Below are 22884 nucleotides of genomic sequence, written 5' to 3'. Positions count from 1 at the left end.
TATGTGTGTGTGTGTGTGTGTGTGTGCATAGTGCAATCGAGCAGGCATCTAGACAGGAAGAAGCAGTGTTGTGGGGCGCAGGAACAGCGGTGCTGATCAAAGCCCGAGCGGGTGACACCATGGGCGGAGTGCCATTGTTTATTCACCAGCCACCTCTCCCAATTGGCAGGGCGAGGTGAGGGTGTGCGAGAGTATGTGTGTGTGTGTGTGTGTGTGTGTGTGTAGATAGACAAAAGGAGTTTGAAGATACAGAGTTGGAAAGATACGGTATGTGACAGAAACAGAAGAGACATGGCCTGTGTGTGTGTGTGTGTGTTTTTTGTACCTTTCTCTTGGCAGGCTAATGTGGGCTAGAGTTCTTTCAGATTTGGCAGCTGCACATTTCAGGCAGACACACAGACACACACACACACACACACACAGGCCAAAACCCTGCATGTGCAAACAGCCACACACCCGGTACTAAACTAATTCCAATAACTTCACTATTAAACTTCTCACACTTAACACATTTCTACCCCAATCTCCCTTGTCTCATCGAAATAAAACAAGTAATAAAAACATCCACAAATGGAGACACATTACCAACATACCACCCAAACGCCGACTGTGTCCCGATGAGCTGCATCGGCTTCTTCCACATTGGGTCTCGCCCCCCCTCCCTTTACCCGTCATGAATAGATATCGATGAACGGCTCTCCAGCGCATCAGCGCGGCCCCCTCCCGCCCGCCTCCTGGGGAGGTCATCGGTAACCTAAATAGAAGCCGCTGCGACCTCATAACGAGGTTACCCCAGGCACAAGGTAAAGGAAATTAGCTTGGCTTCCCTTGCCTTCTTATCCATCCGTGGGACTTCCTGTCACTTCCTGTTTCCCCCGTCTCGCCGGCGAGCAGCGCGTCCGTTTCATTAATCGCGTCGATCAGCCCGGCCATCAGTTTGCCAAACAAATTCATGACATAATGCCAAACGGGCACAAAATCAAGAGCATCTATGTGTGCACACACACACACACACACACACACACACACACACACACACACACACACACACACACACACACACACACACACACACACACACACACACACACACACACACACACACACACACACACACACACACACACACACACACACACACACACACACACACACACACACACACACACACACACACCTCATTCAGAGAGAATATGAGGCAAACTCATGCAATCTTCCATCTCCGTGTCCCAGTCCTGCGTCTCACGGCTCTTCGAGGAAGAGCTGCAGCAGGATCTGGGCATTTACGTGGAGTACACACACACTCCACGTGGAGTACGCACACACTCCACGTAAGTACGCTGATACCAAGAATCCGGAGATAATGAGCACACTTAACCGAGCTACCGTTGCTCTAAAAGAAGGGCTTTACGAGGTGCAAAAGTCTCTGGCACTTAACACCCACTTTGAAGAAGTCACCGTTGCAGCGGAGCCACAGAGTGAGCTAAATTTGGGCGAGAAAAGACAGAACGGCGCTCGCGAGGGGAGGAGGGGGGGGGGTGGGGGGTGCAGAAGCACATCTGATCCGGTGCGGCGCGCTTTCAGAGCAACTGTTTTGGGATTATCCCGATTCAAATGCGCGGCTAACTTTGATGTTATTTTCTTCCCCTCCCATTGTCTGAAGCCCCTCGCTCTGCTCATAATCCGAGCCCTTTGAAGTGAGCGGCGTGGAAACAATGTCGGCAGGCGACACACCCCCCCCCCCCCCGATGGCTCTCTGACAGCTTGCCATTTTGCTCTCTTTCCGCTTCCTTCTCGCGTCCTTCGGTCGGCCGGCTCACTCCTCACACTTCCTCCGTCCTTTTTGCTGGCTCTCCCTCTCTCCTCTGTTCGCAACAACTATTTATCGGATTTTTTTTGGGGGGGGGGCGATTTTGACCGATCTTACCTCCCTCTCCCTTTATTGAGCCCCATGTCAGGCTCTCAATAACCAACCCGACCATTAATTGAGGCCTGGTTGGTGGGTGGTTAATACAGGGGGGATCGTTATAATGAGAGCACAGATAATGGGAGCAGAAAGCCTTTGTCTGCTCCCAACACTGATTCTAATGCCTGCGTGTTTTAACCAGAGGAGACAGTGTGTGTGTGTGTGTGTGTGTGTGTGTGTGTGTGTTGTGTGCAGTTAGACAATAGGAAACAGAGCACCAACACAAGCAAATGACACAACACAACATAATGACAAATTGTGCCTCGTGCATCAAAGGGTCGCAGATGTCACTGGGTTCATTTGGGCCGGACCAAGGAGGGGAGGGGGGGGATGAGGAATTGTTGCCTCTTTGTTGTGGTCTTGTTCCTGTTTACAGTGACTTCTACAAACGAACCGAGAAGAGTAAACAAGTAGCTCGTTGACGGGACCGTTTTCAGGACCGTCATCGGGATCCGAGAGCAGAAATCGCTCAGCGGTCACGTATATCTATTTCCATTAATATAAAAAAAGCACACATACGGTCTTCAATACAATCTGCAATCCTTTTTAAAGATTTTATATATCCATAGATACGCTGACAAATCTTTCCAGGTTTTTTTTTTTCTTCCAATATATTGCTGATTACTGAATACTGGTAATTGTCTCTCAAGTAGAAAAAAGGAATGCAGATCATCTCCAAAGTAGCTTTGTGTGTGTGTGTGTGTGTGTGTGTGTGTGACTTCCTGAAGCTTGTAGATCTATATCTGAGCACAAAGTGTTTTGCATAAAACATCAATAATCTGGCCCACAGACACATCCCCAGTGTTTTCTGTCATTCCGCTATGGATAGACACGTCAGGCCGACCCGGTCCATTCCAGAGCAAACAGGCCTCTTCAGGGGACGGTTCTTAGCGGATATTTATGCATTAGCGCTTGGGCTACCAGGGCCTGGAAGGAGAGGAGATCCAGAAAGGGAGGCTCGCCGATCTGCCCCCTTACTGCAGGACGAAGCCGCAGACCACAGACAGACAAACGCTGTGTTTGGAAACACCTCCCGACTCCAGACACAACAACTTCTTTATTTAGCAAGCCACACCCAATCCACTGCCACCGTGACCCGGACGGATGGAACACCCTGCGAGTCTAAACGGAGGAATCTGCCCGGACGCGGACTGAGATCGGCGGGGGGGGAGAACGGGATAAAGAATGAACTAAATGTAGTTTTTTCCGACGTTTAAAACCGCTTTGCACCGTACGCAGGACGAGCCGCAGTACAGCACTTTGGCAATTTAACCGACGGACCACTCGTACTCGTGTCAGCGACTAAGCTGCGGCTTCGACAGACGCACGTTTTTTCCTCTTGTTCCTACATTTGATCAACCAACATGGTTCCAAAGCCGAGGTCTAATCAGGAAAAGGGCTTTTGAAAGGAAAAAAAAAAGGGTGGAAACAGAAGTTGAACTGTGAGAGAGACTGGCGGTATATGACACATAGAGGAGATCAAGGAGGGGGGGAGATAAGAGAAATGGGGGCCATCTCAAAGATAAGGAAGATTATTTAGAATCCCCTCTGTTATCATGGCGTTTATTTATATGTAAAGAAGTTTAGTTTAAGAAAATAAGTACAATTTGAGACACCTGAGTAAGAACTCACCACAGAACCTTCGTGTTCAATGCAGAGTCATTGTAGCATCAGAAGAGCTTTGTAAAATAAATCTTGCTTGGATTTATTTCGGCACAGATTGCCATCATTCAGTTCGGTGAACCGAATCAGAACGATACAACCTCGTATCTTCTGCCTCGTGATAAAGTTAGGACTTTATGCCCTGTAAGCGTTCAGCTACTGAGGCGCTCCTCGCCATGAAGGTTTAGATTAGATTTCCTGAATGTGTCATTACTTCATCCATCCTACGGTTGCCATTTATTGGCTCTGTAAAGGCAACAGACTCCGTTTATGCAGTAACAGAGCCCTGGACTAAGCCCCTACGGCGTAGGTCAAGTGTGAGGAAGCGATTTGCTCCCCCCCCCCCCCCCCGCCCCTCGGTGCCCGGCACTGACCTTGTTGGCCCGGTCGGCGTGCTGGATCATCGTCCTCCTCTCCTCGTCCCATAGAACGCTGGACTCCTTCAGCCGCTTCTCCGTGGCCTGCTGCAGCCCAACGGCCTCGTCCTTCGAGTCACACACGGAGGTCTGTAGCTGCGCAATCAGCTAAAAAAAAAAGGTGAGAAGACGACGGGTCAGGAAACTTTCTTCATTTTAACTGAGAATCGGTCGCAGATGAACAGGAAACAAGCAGATGAATTGACACACGGCCGAGTGGCCTTTATACTCTTGGGGACGTTTTTTTTTTTTTTCTTCGTTGGAAGCAGAGGGTTGCTAGGTCGAGTCCCTGCCTGGACCAAGTAAGGACTTCGGCCTGGTCACCTGGAACCTTGACTGTGCGCATGTGTGTTTATTTTGCATTGTTTGAATATACTGTATGCAACCACTGAAAACAATTCAAATTCCCCTGGCAGGATAAATACAGCACAGCTTCCTTTCTACGTGGTACAGCATATACTTTCTGAATGCGTACGTTTAGTGTCACAGTAAAACAACCAAAGTACAGAGAAAACATGGTCACCAGACAGAGGCGGATTAGCTTCATTTCTCGGGGGCCCCGCTCGTATCAGATGGAAAAATGCTTTTCACAATCGTCACGGAATTGGATGGAAGCAACAATCACTTTCAAACACGTCTCATGACTTGACAGAGAAAGAGACACAGGGAAAAGAAGGGGAGGTGAGATGAAAAAGAACCAGACGGGAAGGAAAAAAAACAACTTCCTCTTTGAGGAGCGCAGTGACTTTGTGTTGGTGAACTTGCGCTGCGCACAGAGATGAAAAGGAACCGTCTCGGCTTTGAAATCCTCCAGTCCAAATTAACATTCTATTTAAGCCACTGTCAGGGAAAGGCAGAGCAAAGAGGAGAGAAAGTAAAAGAGAAAGGGAGAGTGAGAGAGGGAGGGGGAGGGGGGGGAGGGCGGGCGCTGCTAGCTTTAGGCTAGACAGATAATTGTTTACCGTGTTTCAAACTCTGGAGGACCAGCCCTGCTGGAATCTGCACTTTGTGTGGGAGTTAAAGTGGAGCGGGTCGACCACAGATAGAGAGAGACGGAGTGGGGGGGGGGGGGGGGGGGGGGGAGGAGTGAGGGGTGGGGGAGATGAGAGAGAGATTAGGCTTATTTTGTCAGTGGGAAAGCCACATGAAAGTCCCAAATGACACATGATTATGGGAACACCATTTCTGGGCGTGATAATTATTGCACTATATGGATTCCCTGCATCTCCGCCCTGGGCGGGAGGGGGGGGGGGGGGCGGCCCTCGAAACCAGTCAACTGCACTGCCTGTCTTGTTATTCCTGTCCACAAACACAACCCAGCACCTTTGTGCGTTGGATAGCCAGCCAGGCCTTTTTTAAGTCTGTAATTGGTCTGTTTTCAGGGCCTACTGGCATCTCTGGTTCTGGCTAAAGGAAGGTTTACCTCTCAGTGAACCGGTAAAGTGATAAAAAAAAGAGGCTGGAACAGAGCAGGTCTGGTGTTTGTACAAGGTGGAAAAAAAAAAAAAATTCAATGATGGCCGTCATCATAGGAGGGCGGCGGGATGCTCTGCAATGCTAGAGGAAAAGGAAACGCTTGCCAGTGTGAAATACCCAAGTTACTCATTAGGTTATCGATGGAAAACCAATCTGTGACAATTCTGAAGCTTTTTAAAAATACAATTCCAATTGATTTAAGAAATAAATCACAGATTCATCAATAAAATCACAGTCACAGCTTTGAATCACTTATTGTGCGTCATAGACCAGATCAGATGAGTGTACAGCTTGCTCACAGTCATGGTAGATTGGATTTTTTCAACAGCTACAAACTCAGGAGCAAATTTCAAAAAAAAAAAAAGAAGCATTTATCTAGTCCAGAAAACACACTCAAACAAGCCTAGTTGTGCTCTACTAGCGTCCCCCGAGGGACAATGCTTTAAAACCACGTCTTGCAAAGTCTGTGCGAGTCGACAGAAGCTCTCCACTTGTGGGCCGTTAAAGCGAAAACAAGGCACTTAATGGACTGTAAAACTCCTCCGTACCGCCGAGGACAGCCGCGGAGTGTCGGGGGGGGGGGGAGGGGGGGTTCATCATCCCTCTGTTGGAATAAACACCGAGACACGTCATCTCCCGCGAATGCACGAGGTCATTCGTGTTTCATTCATGAAACATGACGTGCAGAAATAAGTGAGCTGCACCTCCGCCTCTCGCTCCCGGAACAAGATACTTCCTCGTGCACTGGGCGAAGTAATGATCTCCCGCCAGTCCCGCAGCTACCACCCACTGCACGCCGATCGTGAAGGGGGGGAGGGGGGGTGGGCGGGTGGATATAGCGGTTAGAGAGCACAGGTCACCTTAAGAAGACCACTGAAAGCGAGAGATGCTTAACACAAGGAATTGGAAAAGGGACTAATTAGGAGTCTGTATAGTACATATTTGTGTGTGTGTGTGTGAGAGAAAGCAAAGTTGTAAGCTGAGAGAGGAAAGGATGTGCGTGTGCATCCGCGAACCCCCGTACCTGCACCCCCCCCCCCCCCCCTCATCCCCTCAGGACGACGTATGGCGCGTTTTTAATTGGGTTATTGGCCCTGCAGTTGCGCCTGAGAGCGACGCCCTCCTGTCAGACACCGAGGGGTTAACCACTGGGGTTAGCCCTTCAGGTTCAAAGGCCTCTTGTTTACATTTGACCCGCGTTGCCCCCCCCCCCCATCCCTAAAACATACCTCACAACAAATAGCCCGCCTTCAGGTTTCCTGCGGATCAGTGTCCCCCCCCCAAACAGGAGGAATGATCACTAATGTTGCCTGCTAAACGCGGCTGAACCTTCGCACAGCATCCGACTCCGTTTGAAGTCGGGCATCGTGTAACCTAATAAGCTACTGTTCCCTCACAACATCTGCTTGTCAACCCGCCTTTTCAACCCTAGGCCTGAAAATGGGGGCGGAGAGGGAGAAGAAAGAAAGAAAAACAAAATCTCCTCTTTGGGTAACGAGGTGCAATTACGGCCAAATGATTGTGATATTCTACCCTGCTGCATAATCAAGGAGAAAACTCTTTTTCTTTTGTAATGTAAACACTACTTTGGGGCCTTTCGGGACCTTTTTAAACCGGCGAGGAAGAAGAGCTGCAGGAGGTTTTCTGGAGGCGTTTTGCTCACATCAGCGGTCCTGGGGAGGTTACGTGCCTGGGTGACGGGAAGGTACCCGACTCCGGCCCAAGGAGGACGCCGGGGAGACGAGGCTACAGTGAAATGAGGATGGAGGACAGGAACAATGTCAGGAAAGAGAAAAGACAGACGCTGGAGCGCTGGATATCCTGATCTCCTTCATGTGACACAACAAGACTTATTTATCAGAGCTCCGCACGAACCTCTTGCCCGATACGGGACGTGCGTGCACATCAGCTTCAAGGTAAAGGCCAGTGGAGGGGGGGGGGGGGGGGGGGGGGGCGTGCTATGTGTATGAGAGAGAGACAGCGTGTGTTTTCTTATGAGCTCCCTCACCTCTCCCATCAGTGCATGTGTCCGGCCTTTCAAGCAGCTCAGTGGGGGGGGAAAAAGGAATATAAAATGGAAAAAAAGGGAGGAAACTGGCGGGGGTGGAAGAGAAAACTGATTACCTGTGCAGACTTGGCGAGCTTCTGACCGTACTCTCTCTCAATCTGCTTCAACCGGCTGTCGCTCTGCAACAAGAAGGAGAAGGAGAGGGGAGTGAGCGAGAGAGAGATATGCACACGGGCCGATCGAGGGAGGGTTGTGAAATGTAATCTTCCGTCAGGATGTAGACACACAACCCTGCCAGCCTACCCGTGCTCTCTCCCTCACACACACACACACGCACGCACTCATGTTGACCTCTGCTTCTTGGCGGTGTGTTGCCCGCGGCGACGGCCTGTGCCGCCCCCCCCCCCCCCCACCCCTTGGCACAGCTCCAGTCCCAGTGCCAAAGCTTGTGTGTGCCAGCAGGTAGTGACGAGCACGAGGCAGAGCGGGTACCCCTCCCCTGATCTGCCAACAATTCATCACCTAACAAGGGGGGGGGGGGAAACATTTCTGGCAATTAGCTGGAGTGGAGGGGGAAGAAATAAAGGTTGATCGGGAGGAGCTGGGGAGACACAACGTGGCGTTTAGTTAGCAGCTCATTGAGCGGTGCGCGTCTCTTTGTGTTTGTGGGGGGGGGGGGGGGGGGGGTAGCCAGCTGGAAGCCGAAGCGCGCGAGTGTCTGACACGAGATCGGCCTCCGTTCAGCCCGCCTGTGTTGTGATGCCAGAGCTTCAGTGGAATATGACGGGAATGCCAATGGCTGCCTTTTCACGTATGATGACCAGCCCGAGGTCATTTAACACATGCAGACAACAGGAGTCATACAGAAAAACACACACACACACGCACGCTCTGGATTTATTTTACCCATAAACCCACATTGGTTTGAAAGACGTGTGATTCCTTTAGTTGAAAAGAGAGGACGAGACTTCAAATGTGTCTCGGTAGTGAAAATTTTCACATCAAAAAAGGTATATCAGCATCATCCTGGTAATTGACTGTGAGGTAACGAGGTGTGCGCATGACTCTCTGCATTGTATGACACATGTGACAGCATTTCATGGGACACATATGGCCGTATTGACATGCAAACTGCCCCTGATGAAGGAACATGAAGAGCTTGCTGCTAGCGGATTCTTTTTACCTTCAGTCACTCTGGGGAATTTGGCAGGAAGCTTTACACGACATCATACAGCTCCTCCATCTAAACACACATTAAAAGTGTCTGGGAATAGACAAAGATACGGATTGTACATGCACAAAAAAAAAGGACTGTGACAAATACAAAGGGAAAATCATTGCTAAATTAAAAGCTGTGTGTGTGTGTGTGTGTATAGTCTTTCAAAGAGACTACCTGTGCCCTGCCAAAGGCATTTTGGTGCTGAAGGCACTTTGAGGCTGTATCAGGCTCTTCAATCGCCTCTTAATCCGAGCTGTGTGGAGTGCGGCTGCTTTGAAGTGTGTGCGTGTGTATCTTTGTGCGTGTGTAAGGATACTTGTGTGCGCGTTAAAGAGAGTGGAAGTGGATCTGAAGGCGAGGCATGCACCGCTTACCAGAACTTAATTAACAATCTGCAGTGGGAACCAGGAAAAGCGCGCGCGCGCACACACACACACACACACACACACTCTTAAGAAAGGACTGATGGGAGTGGCAGAATACGAATGACAACTTTCTCTTTCTTTCTCTCGCTCACACACACACACACACACACACACTTAAAGATGTAGACACAAGCCACCCTTGTTCAAACACACACCATGGACCAACAGGACACACGTAGGCCAAACACACATCCAGCGTTTGATCCTTAGCTTTTGGGAAGTGAAGTTTGCTCAAGGTGTGCAACGAGTCCCAATGCCCGGAAGGGGCCATTGTGTTGTTGCTAAAGAAGGAAGAAAAATAAAGTAAACGTTCCTCTATGGAGTAATCTGTATGAGTGGATCCACTGGTTCCTGCGCCACACAAACCAATCTGGGTATTTTGCAAAATATTTAACAACTACGGTAATAAATAACTTTCTAACTCACTTTCCCGATCCGATAGGACTCGATGAAAAGACGAAAACACGGCCTGGACTTCGCTGTGGTGGCCACCCGTCAATCAGAAGGTAGCCACGCCCTAAAGCTAACCATTAACTCACGATGTTTACTGAGGTAATACATCAAGTGATGGAAGATGCATCATTGCCCCATAGACTTCGATAGAATCAGTGCACCTGCTGGCTTTTATAAGACTGAAAGCACTTCTGCATTAGGACCCACTTTGCAGACGTGGAAGTGGCCGCCTGGCGCGACACATGCTAACTTCTGTGTGTGTAAAAAGTCAGAGCGCCGGTTCAGGGGCGGCCCGTGGCCCTGGGCCGGGATATTGCCTCCACACGGCGTTTCCCCATCACCTCACGGAGCTGTAATATTACACGGCCATGTTTTTACCTGAAGACGCGCTCTTTCAAATGGTTCTTGATCGTCTTTATCCCGCCGTGTTTTTGCACACCACGGGGAACCGATTTGGTGGGTTCGTTTTTTCAAGAGAAGAAAAATAACATGATTCCTGAAGAGAATCTCTCATTTTGAGTGGCAGCGGTGTTTGTATGCATTCAAAACGATTTCTCTGTTCACTATGCACGTCTCTCACAACAGTTTGAGCTCAATCTGCCAGCGAGGGAGAGCTGGGAGATGTTATTTGCTTGTTTGTCTGTAATCATTGCCGTCTTGCTGTGCTATGCCTGTGTGTCTGTGAGAGCTGCTGCTGTACTGACAAGAGACTTTATTTCCATTTCACAGTTTGCCATCGCTGCCTGTCAGTAGTGATTCTAATAATCCCCCGCTGCTCGCTGCTGTCACGCGGTGGCACACACACACGTACGGCATCACAAGCAGGATGAACATACATCAGATACGCAACGCGTCCAAGATGTTTCGGCAATAAGTCACTCGGCTTATAAGGTTTCCCGGTATCGGACCGCCGATGACCCGCGTCACCATCCGCCGCCATCCAAACCCTGCGTGAGGAGGCCAGGCGGAGAGGTTGGTCCGAGGCCTTAAAAACCACAGACGTTCTGTGGACAGTTTTGTGGTCAAAAGGTACCTCCAAACGACCGTGGGAGGACATGCTAACTTATTTTTCTTTGGGTGATGAGATTCTGTCCTTCCTGCCCGTTGGTGCCTCTCCGTCCCTGCTTTGATCAACCAGTCCGCCTGATGTTCAGATGTGGGATGAATCTGATGAGCTGAATTAGAAGAAAAAAAAAAGAAGAAAAAAAAACACACAGAGCCCCCGAAATCACGGTGTCCCACTTAAAACTCCACTTCAAACCAAAGTGTAATCTATAGCGTGCAACAAGATGGGAGCTGCCTGACGCCATGTTTTAATGCGATTGAGAAAGTGTGTCGCTTCCCTCCCTCCTCTTAGAGGACTTCAAAAAGTGAGCAAGGGGAACTGTGTGATGTTTTTTTTTTTTTTTTGGGTGGGGGGGCAAAGCCTTTACTTTCATCTGCTGGGTCTCTCCCCCCCCCCCGCGGGCCCGATGGTGCACTGAGGAAACGAGGCGCTCGGTTAGGTCTGCGCACACGCACACAAACAAACAAACAAACTTATGTTCACACACCGATGCTTTGGTTTCAGCTAAAGCAGCAGCTGGGATGTAAACACGTACCGAACCTCAGAACCAATAATCCAAAGGCCTCGCACGCAACGGCCCTAGACTTTACATCTTTTCCCCCCCCGTAAAATCAGATGCCTCGCTCCGCCTCACACCCCCCCCCACATCTTTGTCTCCCATTTACTGTGTTAGTGCGAGGTGAATGCAGACCCTCTTTGATCATCCCTCTGTGGGTTTCTCTTCTCCTCGCCTAATCCATGACCGACTGCATAAGGGGATTTGGGGTCTCTCCAAATGGCGGCGAAACCACCCTAATGACAGTGGGCAGGAGCCGGGGCGAGATGTGGCCATGACAACCGCAGCGACAACAACCTCGTACCACCATCTTCTGGCTGAGTGGGAGAACGGTACACTCGGAGAGGATCAAAGCGCGCGTGGGATGGTTCATGGGAATGTTAGCGAGCGCACCGCAGCATTGTTTTCAAATCCCTGGTTTGACTTTTTGCACTCGGAGTTTAGTGTTACGGTCATTTCAGGGGGGGGGGGGGGGGGGGGGGGGACACATGCAGTCTACTGTATCATCACTGCACGGGGACATTCTCCTTTGGTTGGTGATGAAAGCGTACATAAAAAGGGGGCTCTCGGCGGGGGACAGTGGCGTCGCCTAAATAAGAGCAGAGATGCAGGAGGTACAAAGTGACCAAAAAGCGCCACCGTGCTCGGTAAAAAAAATCAGGAGAGTAAAAAAAGAAAAGAATCTTGGGTGGCCTGTTTATAGTTCTAACTGTGGACAACAATGCAACCAGAACCCATCGAGGGCGCATTGAGATCCGATCAGTCAGACGACTTTTAGATACGGTCCGGTCCAAATATTGTGAAAGCAGATGGATCTCCGGCCACATGAAAAAGACCGCCTGCTCCAGCTGCGTGCATGGAACAACAAACGCACAAATTCTCCTTCGCCAAAGAGCTCAAATGAGGGTTGCAGTCTGTGCCGAGGTGCCAAACTGCGATGCTCCGCTCCAGCTGCATCGCTGATCACAAACACGTCCTGTGTATCGCCAGCATTTTATCACTGCAGAAATCGGCTCACACCTCAGATATGTTACCCGGCACAACTGAACCCAGATGCAAAGAGAACCAAACCAAAGTATCCCCCCCCCCAAAAAAAACCGTCCGATCCGATTTGTCGACAGCGAACTGGCAGCTTTGGTGTCGTGAAAGTGCCTATACGGAGTGCAGACGACTTTGTGGTTGCTTTGTTCTTAGTTTGGGGCCAAACGGCACCAAAGAGCTTCAGCACCTGGCGCGCCACTGGCTGTCAAACCAGCGGTGAGGTGTGAACCAGCTAACGCGCTACTACCTGAGGAGGGGCGGCTTCATAACTCAGCTCTCCAATTCTCCACCTGTTTGTGACTGCGTGGCATAGAGAGAGAGAGAGAGAGAGGGGGACAACGTGGGCCACGGCCAGAGGGACACCGGCGCTGTGACACAGGGGAAAGGCTGGAAAGGGCTGCTGTGTGTCGACATGCTGCGCTCTCATTGGCTGATGTTGGCCTGGAGGTGGTTTTGTCACACTTGGTTACCATTTGATGAAATTCCCCGTCGCTTTGATCTGAAGTGAAAGTAGGGAATGCACTTATACAAACACACACACACATAAACATATCAGGTTAAAAGTTGATCTAATCTCCAGAAGCTCTCCATAGAAACTATGAAAGCTTCCAGATGTTATTCATTTCCAATCAAACCTGTGGCCTCGTGAGCTTTTGTCTCACCGTATCTCAGACCGCTATCGGGAGTGAGTGCCAACCTAAAGACCTTTTCTCCTTGAACCAAACGCTCATAAGTACTGCCTTTGAAGAACTAATTGCAAATATCACCTGTGTGTCTTTATATGCCAGGCGTGTGTGTGTGTGTGTGCAGCCATATATGTGAGGTAAGGAACATTATTCCCTTCCTCAAAGCCCAGGCTGGATTTCTGGTAACTCTTTGTTCAAAGTCTGAATGTCCTGAGCCACAACTTGAAGGCGCAGGGGGGAGGATGGTGGTGGAAGACGGGGGAGAGCTGGGCGAGTGAAGAAAACCCCCCCAAAACAGAGCAGGTTAGATAAGGAGGTGGAGCAGGTGAGAGGCAGGATCCGTGCTCACTGGGGCCCAGATATGAAGCGTCTTTATCGGGCAGCTTCACAGGCCCCTCGGTGGAGAATGGAGATTGGGAGGTCTGTGGAGGTGTGCGCTAATTCTCATCCACACACCCGCCCACACACACACATACACACTGAGAAAAGATAAAGTGCAATACCAACTAGACTAAAAAACAAACACACCTTCTACTCAGGCCGCCTCCTCCGTCTCTTCTCGTTTGGCTCAAATGTTTGTACTATCTGTACATCTAAACTTCTCTTGATATTTTGCTTCTCATTATTTCATTCCAACAGCTCCGACTGTCTACTCCCCAAACTCATCCCATTCCCCTGTGTCCCTCTCTCCCGCTGCCTTAAACGCACGTGTCTTTGATGGGAATCCATTCAAGGATTTAATGGATTTCTCCAGCCTTTTTTTTCCAGGATCTGGGAGATGTGTTGGGAAAAAATATATATAAATAAAAGGGAAGAAAAGCTAGCCTTCCCGGGCTCCTGCTTCCAAGAGGACGGTGGACCGCAGAGGACAGCATTTCTGTCTGCATCAAAAGAATGAAAAAAATGTTTAGCTTACAAAAAAGGGGGTGAATAAGTCAATATGGATCTGAGAGCTGGCTGACTTCAATCCATCGAGAAAAAAAGCAGGCCGCTGCAAAGTAGTGAAACTTTTCCCTGCCCGCCCCGAAAGTCAAACTCCGACGGATTAGAAAGTAGAAAAAAAATTGTGGGAAAGCAAGACGTTCAACCTTTCGTACCTTTTTTTTTTTTATGTGCACTTTTAGGTGGAAGAAAAAAAAGCAGAGAAAAATCATAACTCTATTTTATAAAAAGTGAAACCAGCACATTGCTTATGCTGTCAGTCTAAGTCTGAACATTCCGCATCACTGCTTTGAGTCCACTCCAGATTCCCCAAAAAGTATGGCTGATAATTTCCCCTGCGCACAAGAAAAGGAAAACAGGGAAGTGAGCGAGAGAGAGAGAGAGAGAGAACTTGAATGGAGCCAAGAAGATGAATAACTTTTTCGCTGCAAAACAGCCTTCGCATGTCCAAAAAGGGGAAAAAAATGTGACTGATGGGAAATAGCGTGATTCCTTCAAACGAGGATTAGCCTTGTGTTAAGCACACGCTTCCCCTGGCTCTCTCTGCTCGACCCCTGGGTTCTGCGCGCCATATGGAGCCAAAATGGCCCAGGCCGGGTGCTCTGGAGGTCCCTGCATTCCGGGGGCTAATACGGCACAGCTGGCGTGGGATGGTGTCTAATGAAAAAGGCTCTCTTTGATGGGACCTGCTGAGGGATTAGGTTCTGATCAACCACCTTAGGTCGGCTTCCAGCTAGACCAGCGCCAGCTTATGAGTGATTTCCCAGCCGCGGGTCCGGTTTCTGTAGCGAGCGAGGGGGGGGGGGGGGGGGGGGGGGGGGGGGCGAATAGGAGGACAGAAAGGTGCGCGAGGCAGAGAGGGAGACCACAGACGTTCTAATTGAAGCACTTCCTGTTTTCCTAAGACAGCCGTAAGCAAATCCTGATGTCAGCTCTGCTGAATTGATGAGCTTCCACTGTGTGACCGATCCCTGAATCCAATCCCCTAAGTGACTTGCACATGTCAAAATAGGTATATCCCATAATTGCGAGAGGTGAAAAACCCAAAGATCCAGCTTCAACAAATACATAGGCAGAGGTGGTGTCGACGCGGCCCGCAGCATCACGTGACGCGGCCTGTTTGAGGATCCAGGGTGCACATCAGGCCTGTAGTCGATTTTGCTAAAACGACGTAAGGAACGGCGCACACATGAAGCTGCCATCTTTCGCGTAACCTTTGTCCAAACAGGCAGCAGAGGGTGATCCTCACCCACCTTCTCCTGAGCAGCGTCCCTCTCCTGCCGGTGGCTTTCCTCGAGGTCGGCGCGGACGCGCTCCATGTCGGCGCGCAGCCGGTCCAGGGACGCCTCCTTGTCCAGGAACGCCGCCCGCTGTTCCTCCTCGCGGAATAGCGCCGCCTCGGCCAGTTGCCGCTTGTGCTGCGCCTGGGCCTCTTGGAGTTCATCGCGGAGACCGGACAACTGGGCCCCCAGATCGGCTATCGTCTGGAACGAGAGGGGAGACGCGCGGGGGAGGGAAGTTAGGTTGACCAATGTCCTGCAGGTATCGTGCAGCTCGGAGACGCTCAGGTTACGATTGCACATCCCAGTTGACAGAAGACATGCTGTCCCCCGTGACCATTATGGCATTTATGTCTAAATGTTTATTCTATATACCGAATAAGACGATATATTAAAGCATGTATTCTTTAAGCGATTCTGTCTCATCTAAAGTCTTGCTGGGACGTCCTCTGACGAATATGTGATGGATGAAAAAGAGGCATAATCTGTAAAAATGTAGAAACAGATCAACAATTATAACCCAATTTGACCATATATACTGTACCATCATGTACATTGGTAGAGGCAAGAGGTGCTGCAGAGTATATCGAAGTGTGAGAGTTTGTGTACAGCTTAACATGCCTCCATTTTTTTGATTCTCCAGTGTGTGTGTGTGCTGCTGCAATGGAATGACCCCTCTCTTGACCTCTCTGTTTGAACTTCTTACCCTAAAGAGCCTTTTATCAGTGCTGCCGGGGAGCGTCAACATTACAAAGTACGAATGCTAAAATGCCCGGCCCCACAGCCCCAGGCGCGCTCATTGGACTTCCATCTCAAAAGATTTGGAAAAAAGGCACAGAGAACGAGCTGTTTAGACCGAATCAGTTTTTCAACATCACAACTGGAAAGGTCTTTCTGAATGTAAATGCAACATTATTGTGAACTTCAGGCTTCAGTATGAGGACACGTCGTGTGTGTTATATTTACATGTCAGATGTTCACTGTCCTCAAACAGCCACGGGTTTCACAATTATTGGTACAAACACTAATGAAGACAGCGTCGGCCTCTGCGCAGACTCACCTTTCCATTACCTGTTTCGCACTATTCCCTAACTATTGCACATTGTCACTCGGGTTCACACTATATCCTTTACCCCCCCCCCCCCCGCACCCCTCCAAAAAAAAGCCTGGGCATCCAAGGACAACGCCACGTTAAGGCAATGTGTCTTTTTGAGGGGCCACTGGGGAGAATCAAAGAGACTTCAAAAGGAGTGTCACAAGAACAGGCAGATGCTGTGGCTCTGTGTGCGCCAGCGTTGGCGAGAGTGTAACACACAAAACATAACCAGCCCCACATGGCCGAGCTCTCACACACACTCATTCAGAGAGAATATGAGGCAAACTCATGCAATCTTCCATCTCCGTGTCCCAGTCCTGCGTCTCACGGCTCTTTGAGGAAGCACAGCAGCAGGATCTGAGCCCCGGCAGCATCTTTAATGTACAATTTGCTCTTTAACAAATGAGGAATGTCGGTTTAGCATGTAATCGCAGAACAGAGGGCACAGGCAGCGGCACTCGAGGCCTAAGGAGCGCGCCATCCCTCGCGAGCGCCGCCACGGCCAACGGGACACGCGCTGGCACTGCGGCCCGACGGCTCTCGGCGGCGTCAAAGTCACAGGATGTCATCATCCTAGATCCTTTGAGCTACAATGTTGTGAGAAACAAGTTTAAAAGGTTACAACGCTTATTAATGTGACTTACAGGCATGACATTTCAGACTACTTTGTAGAATGACTTGGCCTAGGCTGCACCCTTCATGGACTGCACAGCCAGGGGTGTGCTGATAATTAAACTGGAGTTGTTCCAACTTTGTTTGACTAGCAACTACTAGAAAGGTGCCCCTCCTATGAATATAACATGCCATCTTCCATTGTAGGACGCATACCAAACATGATTCGTGGAGGTGTGTCCACATGTCAAAACAAGTAACTCCTTTACCGCTAATGGATAAAAAGGTTCAATCCGCTGAGTGCATCCATTACGTTATTCTTAATGGAGTCATTATTCCTCTGGTTATCTCATTTGAGAAAATGTTTGTGGATTACAGTCAGACATTAACGATATCACAAAATAAGAGCAAAGCGACATGTTTTCCTGTTTTAAAAAAAGCATTGCATGAACTTAATAAAACTGGGAACAGGCGGATTCCATGACTCTGCAAACCCCGGCGCTACGAATAACGTTCATAATAGCTGCCCTCCATGGCCTGGTATTGTGCATGTTGGCTCGCAGGCCCAATAATCCTATCACTGTAGGTGCCATTTCTGCTGCTGTGTGTAAAAGAGAATCAAGTTTGCATCAGCATGACAGGTGGAATACTTTTAGCTTAAACGTTGTGGACCTAAAATATGAACCCAACTTTAGGCCTTGGACTTTGGAAATACTGTTATGATGTCCCCTCTCCTGTCTGCGCCGTAACCATGGAGCTCAGTTTGTGTGCGCATTAAACAAACAACGTTCAACACATTAGCCGTTTCTCCTTTACGTCTTTGTGCTAAGCTAAGCTAAGCTAATCGACAGCGGCATCAGGCTCCACAGTAAATACAGCAACTCAATGCATTGTCTTCATTATCTGTTCCAACATGAATACTTAGCACTGTGCACGGGAAGATGATGAATTGATTATAACCCGGTGACAGCACAGCGCTGTGAGATCCGCTACTGGAAAAAAAAAATCATTGCGCAACAAGACTGGATCCGCTTGACGACACCAGAGCGTCTGGACGCGTTGAGACAGTCAACGTGCACACAGGGTGCTGTCGGCATCCGACTTCCTGTTAGCTCGGCTTAACGCGGTCTGTCATCCCTCGCTTTGTTTGACACGTCTTAAATCAGGTTCTTTGAACAATTGACAGCATCATTATTAAGTCCAGCATGGCCCGGGAGAAAGACCTCACTAGACTCTCTCTCTCTCTCTCTCCCTCTCTCTCTCCCGCCCTCATGCTGTTTGAGGTCCAGATGGCGTGTGCGTTCCTTTGAAAAAACACAAAATAATTAGTTGGGAAAAATAATACCTCGCTTTGAGGGGGAGCCGGTGGGGGAAATATGATGAATGAACAATTACATTGTTTCCCCCACGCAAAAAGAAAGATAACATTATAAATTTGAAGCCTATTAGTCAAAAACTGAAAACGCATTGCAGACACAAAATTGAGTTTATTGAGGAAAAGTAGCTAAATATGCTGAATTGTTTTATCATATAATTTGACATGATTCTGACAATAGTTTCTATGTTAAATATATTCATAGCGCTATAACTCCTTTTTTTCCCATCGGCTCTGCTTCTGAAAGGCCACCGAGCCAGGAATGCTGTTTATTAGTGTCCCACCACCACATCAAGGGGACGGCTACCACTCATCCTTCGGGTGTGGGAGCGTGCACTGATTCCAGGAAGCGGGAGAGTTGGAGACGACAGGGAAACCTGATGATAATATATTCTCCATCTGGGTTTTTAAAAGTGAGCTGTTTTGTTGGCTTTGCAGGAAGTGCTCAATGTTTTCAGTAAAAGTCCCCCACCCCCCACCTTCCCCAGCCTTGTGTGACGGTTTAAAAAAAAGGCCGCACTACCTACGTGTATAACAGGACAGGAGTTCTTTAGAAGTCTTTAATAATAAGTGTCTTTTTGCTCATCTTTGATACATATGCGCTGTCGGAGTGTCAGCTTCCTGTCACGCTAGGAGCAGGGCGTCAAACCGACTGACATCCAGAACCACTTTCAGAAACCTCACGATGCCGTCCAAGGCAGGGCGGGGTGGGAGCGGAGGGGCTGATCTCTACTCTTCACCAGCAAACAGGAAGTGAGAACAAGAGATGGGCGCCGGGGGAGATTGGTTTCCCGTCACCCTCCCGAGATCCTCAGATTTGTCATTGTGACACGAGTGTGACGGCCCGTCATCAGCAGAAACGTCGATTTCTGAGAAAAGTCAAATCCCGCGCTAGCCCGTGTCAGCAGTGATAGACAGTCTCCAAAAACAGATGGTACAACGTGGGAACATTTGAGCCGGAGTGAAAAGGACAAAAACACAACCGTCCCCCCCCGTGTTACACGGTTTCTGGCTTTTAAAAAAAAAGACATTTTAGACTTCCGTAGGGTGAACTCCTGTGTCGGTGTTTAAGATGACTTCCAGCAATCAGCCACAGAGCCGACTGACGCGGCACACAATATTCATTTTCAACAGCGGGTCATTTTCGACTTTTCTGGACCAAAAAATAAATAGCTTGGTCCAAAGTAATTACGAATTTGCAGCTATTTAATCAGAAGGAAAACGTGCTTCATTTTCATTAGTGTTGATAAACATTTAATCCATGTAAACTATTTTTGTCTTATTATTCTCTTGAAATTCCATGACATTTTAAGCGTACATTTGCGCTTCTTTGCGTGTCACTTTTAGCCGACTGGATGCCAATCCCCGCTTAGCGGCGAATCAACAAAAAAATTCCCCGCTGGGGGGGGGGGGGGGCTTCCCGCAGAACCTGCCAAGCTAGCCTGGGGCCGGAGGCTGAGCGAGGGGCACGAGGAGGTGTCATGGACGCCCAATAGCATAGATGTCAGTGGGGCGGTAGGAGCAATCACCGGCGCCTCCTGGAGGGAGGGGGGCCACCTGCGGTGAGAGGAGAATGCACTCTGGAGGGAGCACCGTCCGCTGGTCGCTGGTGCACAACTGTCCAGCAGGAAATAAGAGAAATCCTACCCAGGGTTTTGTAATAAAAGATTTCCTCTCCGCTTTCTACGTTTTGACTCGTCTACCGAGAATCCCTGCGCCGATAAAAAGAGAAATCATAAAAAAATTAAAATCCCCCCCCCCCAAAAAAAAACATTAGCGCAACTCTGGAAGCTAGGACTGAGTGAATATTTTTTTTTTTTTTAAAGGAAATAAACTAAACAAAAAGTTTTTTCCTCATGCGCAATGTCCTTTTGGCCCACATAAAATGCATATTTTGGTCAAACGGTGGTATCGAACAGCTCCCGAGCTGTCTCTAAAGACATTAAAAACCCAATATCTGTCTCACTTCAAGTCCACAAAAAGTGTCTGACCCCACGGTGCTTTTGAAACCGAACCCCCCTCTCCCCAGAAAAACGTCAATGGGCAAAATCCAAAATGGTTGTCCGCTGGAGAGCGGCGGGTCAGCGTATATGTGTGTGTTTCTGTGTGTGTGTGTGTGTGTGTGTGTGGAAACGTGGATCAGTGGAGACCCCCTACCTGACCATCGCGCTTCCTCCACTCCTGGCTGTGCTGTTGGTGCTGCTGCAGCGCCGCCTTGGCCTGCCTCTCCAGGCTGCCCACCTCCCACTGGCGCTCCTGGACCAGGATGTCCTTTTCTGCGCTGTGCTGCTGCTGGAGCCGCGTCCTCTCCTGCTCGTGCTGCACGCGCTGCTCAGCCATCTGATTGGACAAGCAGGCAACGAGAGACTCCATCAGCCAACACACACTCGGAGCGATCCCGTCGTCATGACGACTTGTCCATGCAACCTATCCGTTTTGTCCTTCCACCTGAAAACAAACCCCTGCCGATTTGGGGGTCAAAGTTGGTCGATAGGTGGGGGGAAGAAAAATTTCTCAAATAAAAAATAAATATAAAAAAAACACAGTTTCTCTGATGCCTCACATTGTCGGACACGAAGCGCTGTGTTTACATCCGTCTTGCTCCCTCCACCCTCCCACCTCTACTGACAATTGCACAGAGCGGCCCTCAATGTCCCGCTCCACGCTCTCCAATATCTGCCCCCCCAGCACCCCCATCACTCTTTTCTGCCATCGGCTTATAGAAGAGCAGCGAGTTTGGACTACGCATGCAAGCTGGTAGGAGGTAGCCATCTGGCTGCAGCAACCTGCCCCATGCTATGCGCCTGACAGCATGCGACAATCGGCTTAGGCGACGACTATTATGATCATTATAAACCCAAGTCACAGGAGGGAGGGCCAGCACGGCCAAAAGAGAACTTTAAGATGCTTGAAGATTCTTGATACTGCCTGTAATTGCAATCTCGTAATTAAAGCAATTTAAAGTCCATTATTGAATTATTAAATGGGATTAAGTTCAAGCAACAATCAGCGTGCTCCAATCATGGGGGTTCACGCTGCTAATGAGGATTCATGAACCAACACAGTAACGTCTTTCCCCCCAGAGTTACACACACACACACACACGTTACAGAGGAGGAAAGCATAAGACGGGACACAAAGGGACACGATGTCTCGGGTCTTAAATCGTCCCGGCAGCTGAAGCGAGTCCGTGTTCCAGGCGGACAGCGCAGCCGAGTCACCTGCTGAGAGGTGAGCCTCTGCAGCACAGCTCCGAGCCTTTCCCAGGCTCTGTACCCTGCTCCCCCCCCCCCCCCACACAAACACACTATCCCGCCGTGCGGGACCCCGGCCGGAGTTTTGAAAGGACAGCAGGGGCCCGGGGTGGGGAGGGGGGGGGCCCATTCGATTCTCCCGCTCTGAAGCTAATCCTCCAGCACATTGACGGCCCCCAACCTGCGCGAGGATCCACCGCCTCTACGTGGTGTACCCGGGCGCCCCCCCCCCCTCCATCCCCTGCATCCCAGCACGCTGTGCCCTATTCAGGGCAGGTGGCGAATGAGCGGCTATCTTCTTCGGCACGCAGAGGAAGGCCACAATAGACGCTTCATTTTTTGGGAAGCCGGGGATTAAACCCCTCAGGTTTTGACAGGAGCTTTGCCCCCCAGCGCCCCCCCGAGATAGATCAATGGGAGGAGTTAGAAGTGGATAAAAATGTTTTTTTCCTCGGTTCATAGACACACACACACACACACACACACACACACCCTCAACATAACTCACACAATCGAATCTTCTCAAGTTCATACCGGAGCCCCACAGGGCCCCGTTAGGACGGGGGCCCCGTCTCCCACCGGCGATGCTGATGTTGTCCACGGTGCAATCCACAGGCTGCTCCGGTTTGTCAAATCACATGGGGGGTGGGGGTGGGGGTGGGGGGGGGGGGGGGGGGGGGGGTGATCTGAGGTCGATCGTGGAAGGCGAAGAATTGGAAAGATAGATCCATTGTGAAAAAAAAAAAGTAAAAGCAGCTAAAGCAAAAAGACTGAAAAGAGATGAGAGAGCGCGGACCGGGCGAAGGAGCCGTGACATCACAGGGCGCCAGCGTGCAGCGGAGGATGCTGCGATCCTTAAAGGGGCCGCCGTGGCGTTTGGGAGGGAAGAGTCGCTCTACGGCACAGCTTGGTGCCACGGCTACGCAGGGGGGGGCGGGTGTTACTGCACAGCACGACACCTGTCAACACTGGCCTGACATGGTTGTGAGAGACCGTGTGTGTGTGTGTGTGTGTGTGTGTGTGTGTGTGTGTGGATCGCATTGGGACAAGAGTTAGGTAACGGGCTTCTTTCAGGCCCTGGGGGAAGGAGGAGGAGGAGGGTGGAGAGGAGAGCTGAAGAGAAGCCCCATCCGGTCTCAGCAGGGGGCGAGAAGGAAGGAAGGACAGGAGAGAGATGGAGGAAAGACGAGCCTCTCACTGAGAGGTCTGAACTGGATGCATCCGTCTCCGCCAGAGGTGCGTGGCGCACACTTGAACCTCTATAGACCCAATCCTCCTTCGGGATGTGCGCCCTTTCACAGACAAACATCTCGAGGAGGACGGGTTTAGGTTTCCCCTTAACCCCAAAAAC

General features: G+C 49.9%; 1 protein-coding gene across 1 annotated transcript in view; it reads right to left on the bottom strand.

Moving 5' to 3' along the window:
* cep112 (centrosomal protein 112) overlaps positions 1-22884 on the bottom strand; it is a 68897-nt gene that overhangs the window by 12918 nt on the left and 33095 nt on the right. The window contains exons 20-23 of the mRNA XM_062566206.1: positions 20437-20619; positions 15170-15400; positions 7645-7707; positions 4003-4152 (exon numbers count right to left, since the gene is read on the bottom strand). Of these exons, the coding sequence (XP_062422190.1) occupies positions 4003-4152; positions 7645-7707; positions 15170-15400; positions 20437-20619 (627 nt within the window). The remainder of the gene's footprint in view (positions 1-4002; positions 4153-7644; positions 7708-15169; positions 15401-20436; positions 20620-22884) is intronic.

The sequence above is a fragment of the Pungitius pungitius genome, chromosome 12 (assembly GCF_949316345.1).
Source record: "Pungitius pungitius chromosome 12, fPunPun2.1, whole genome shotgun sequence".
NCBI classification, from domain to species: Eukaryota; Metazoa; Chordata; class Actinopteri; order Perciformes; family Gasterosteidae; genus Pungitius; species Pungitius pungitius.
Note: the sequence above shows the minus strand (reverse complement) of the source record. Positions and strands in the feature narration are given on the sequence as shown.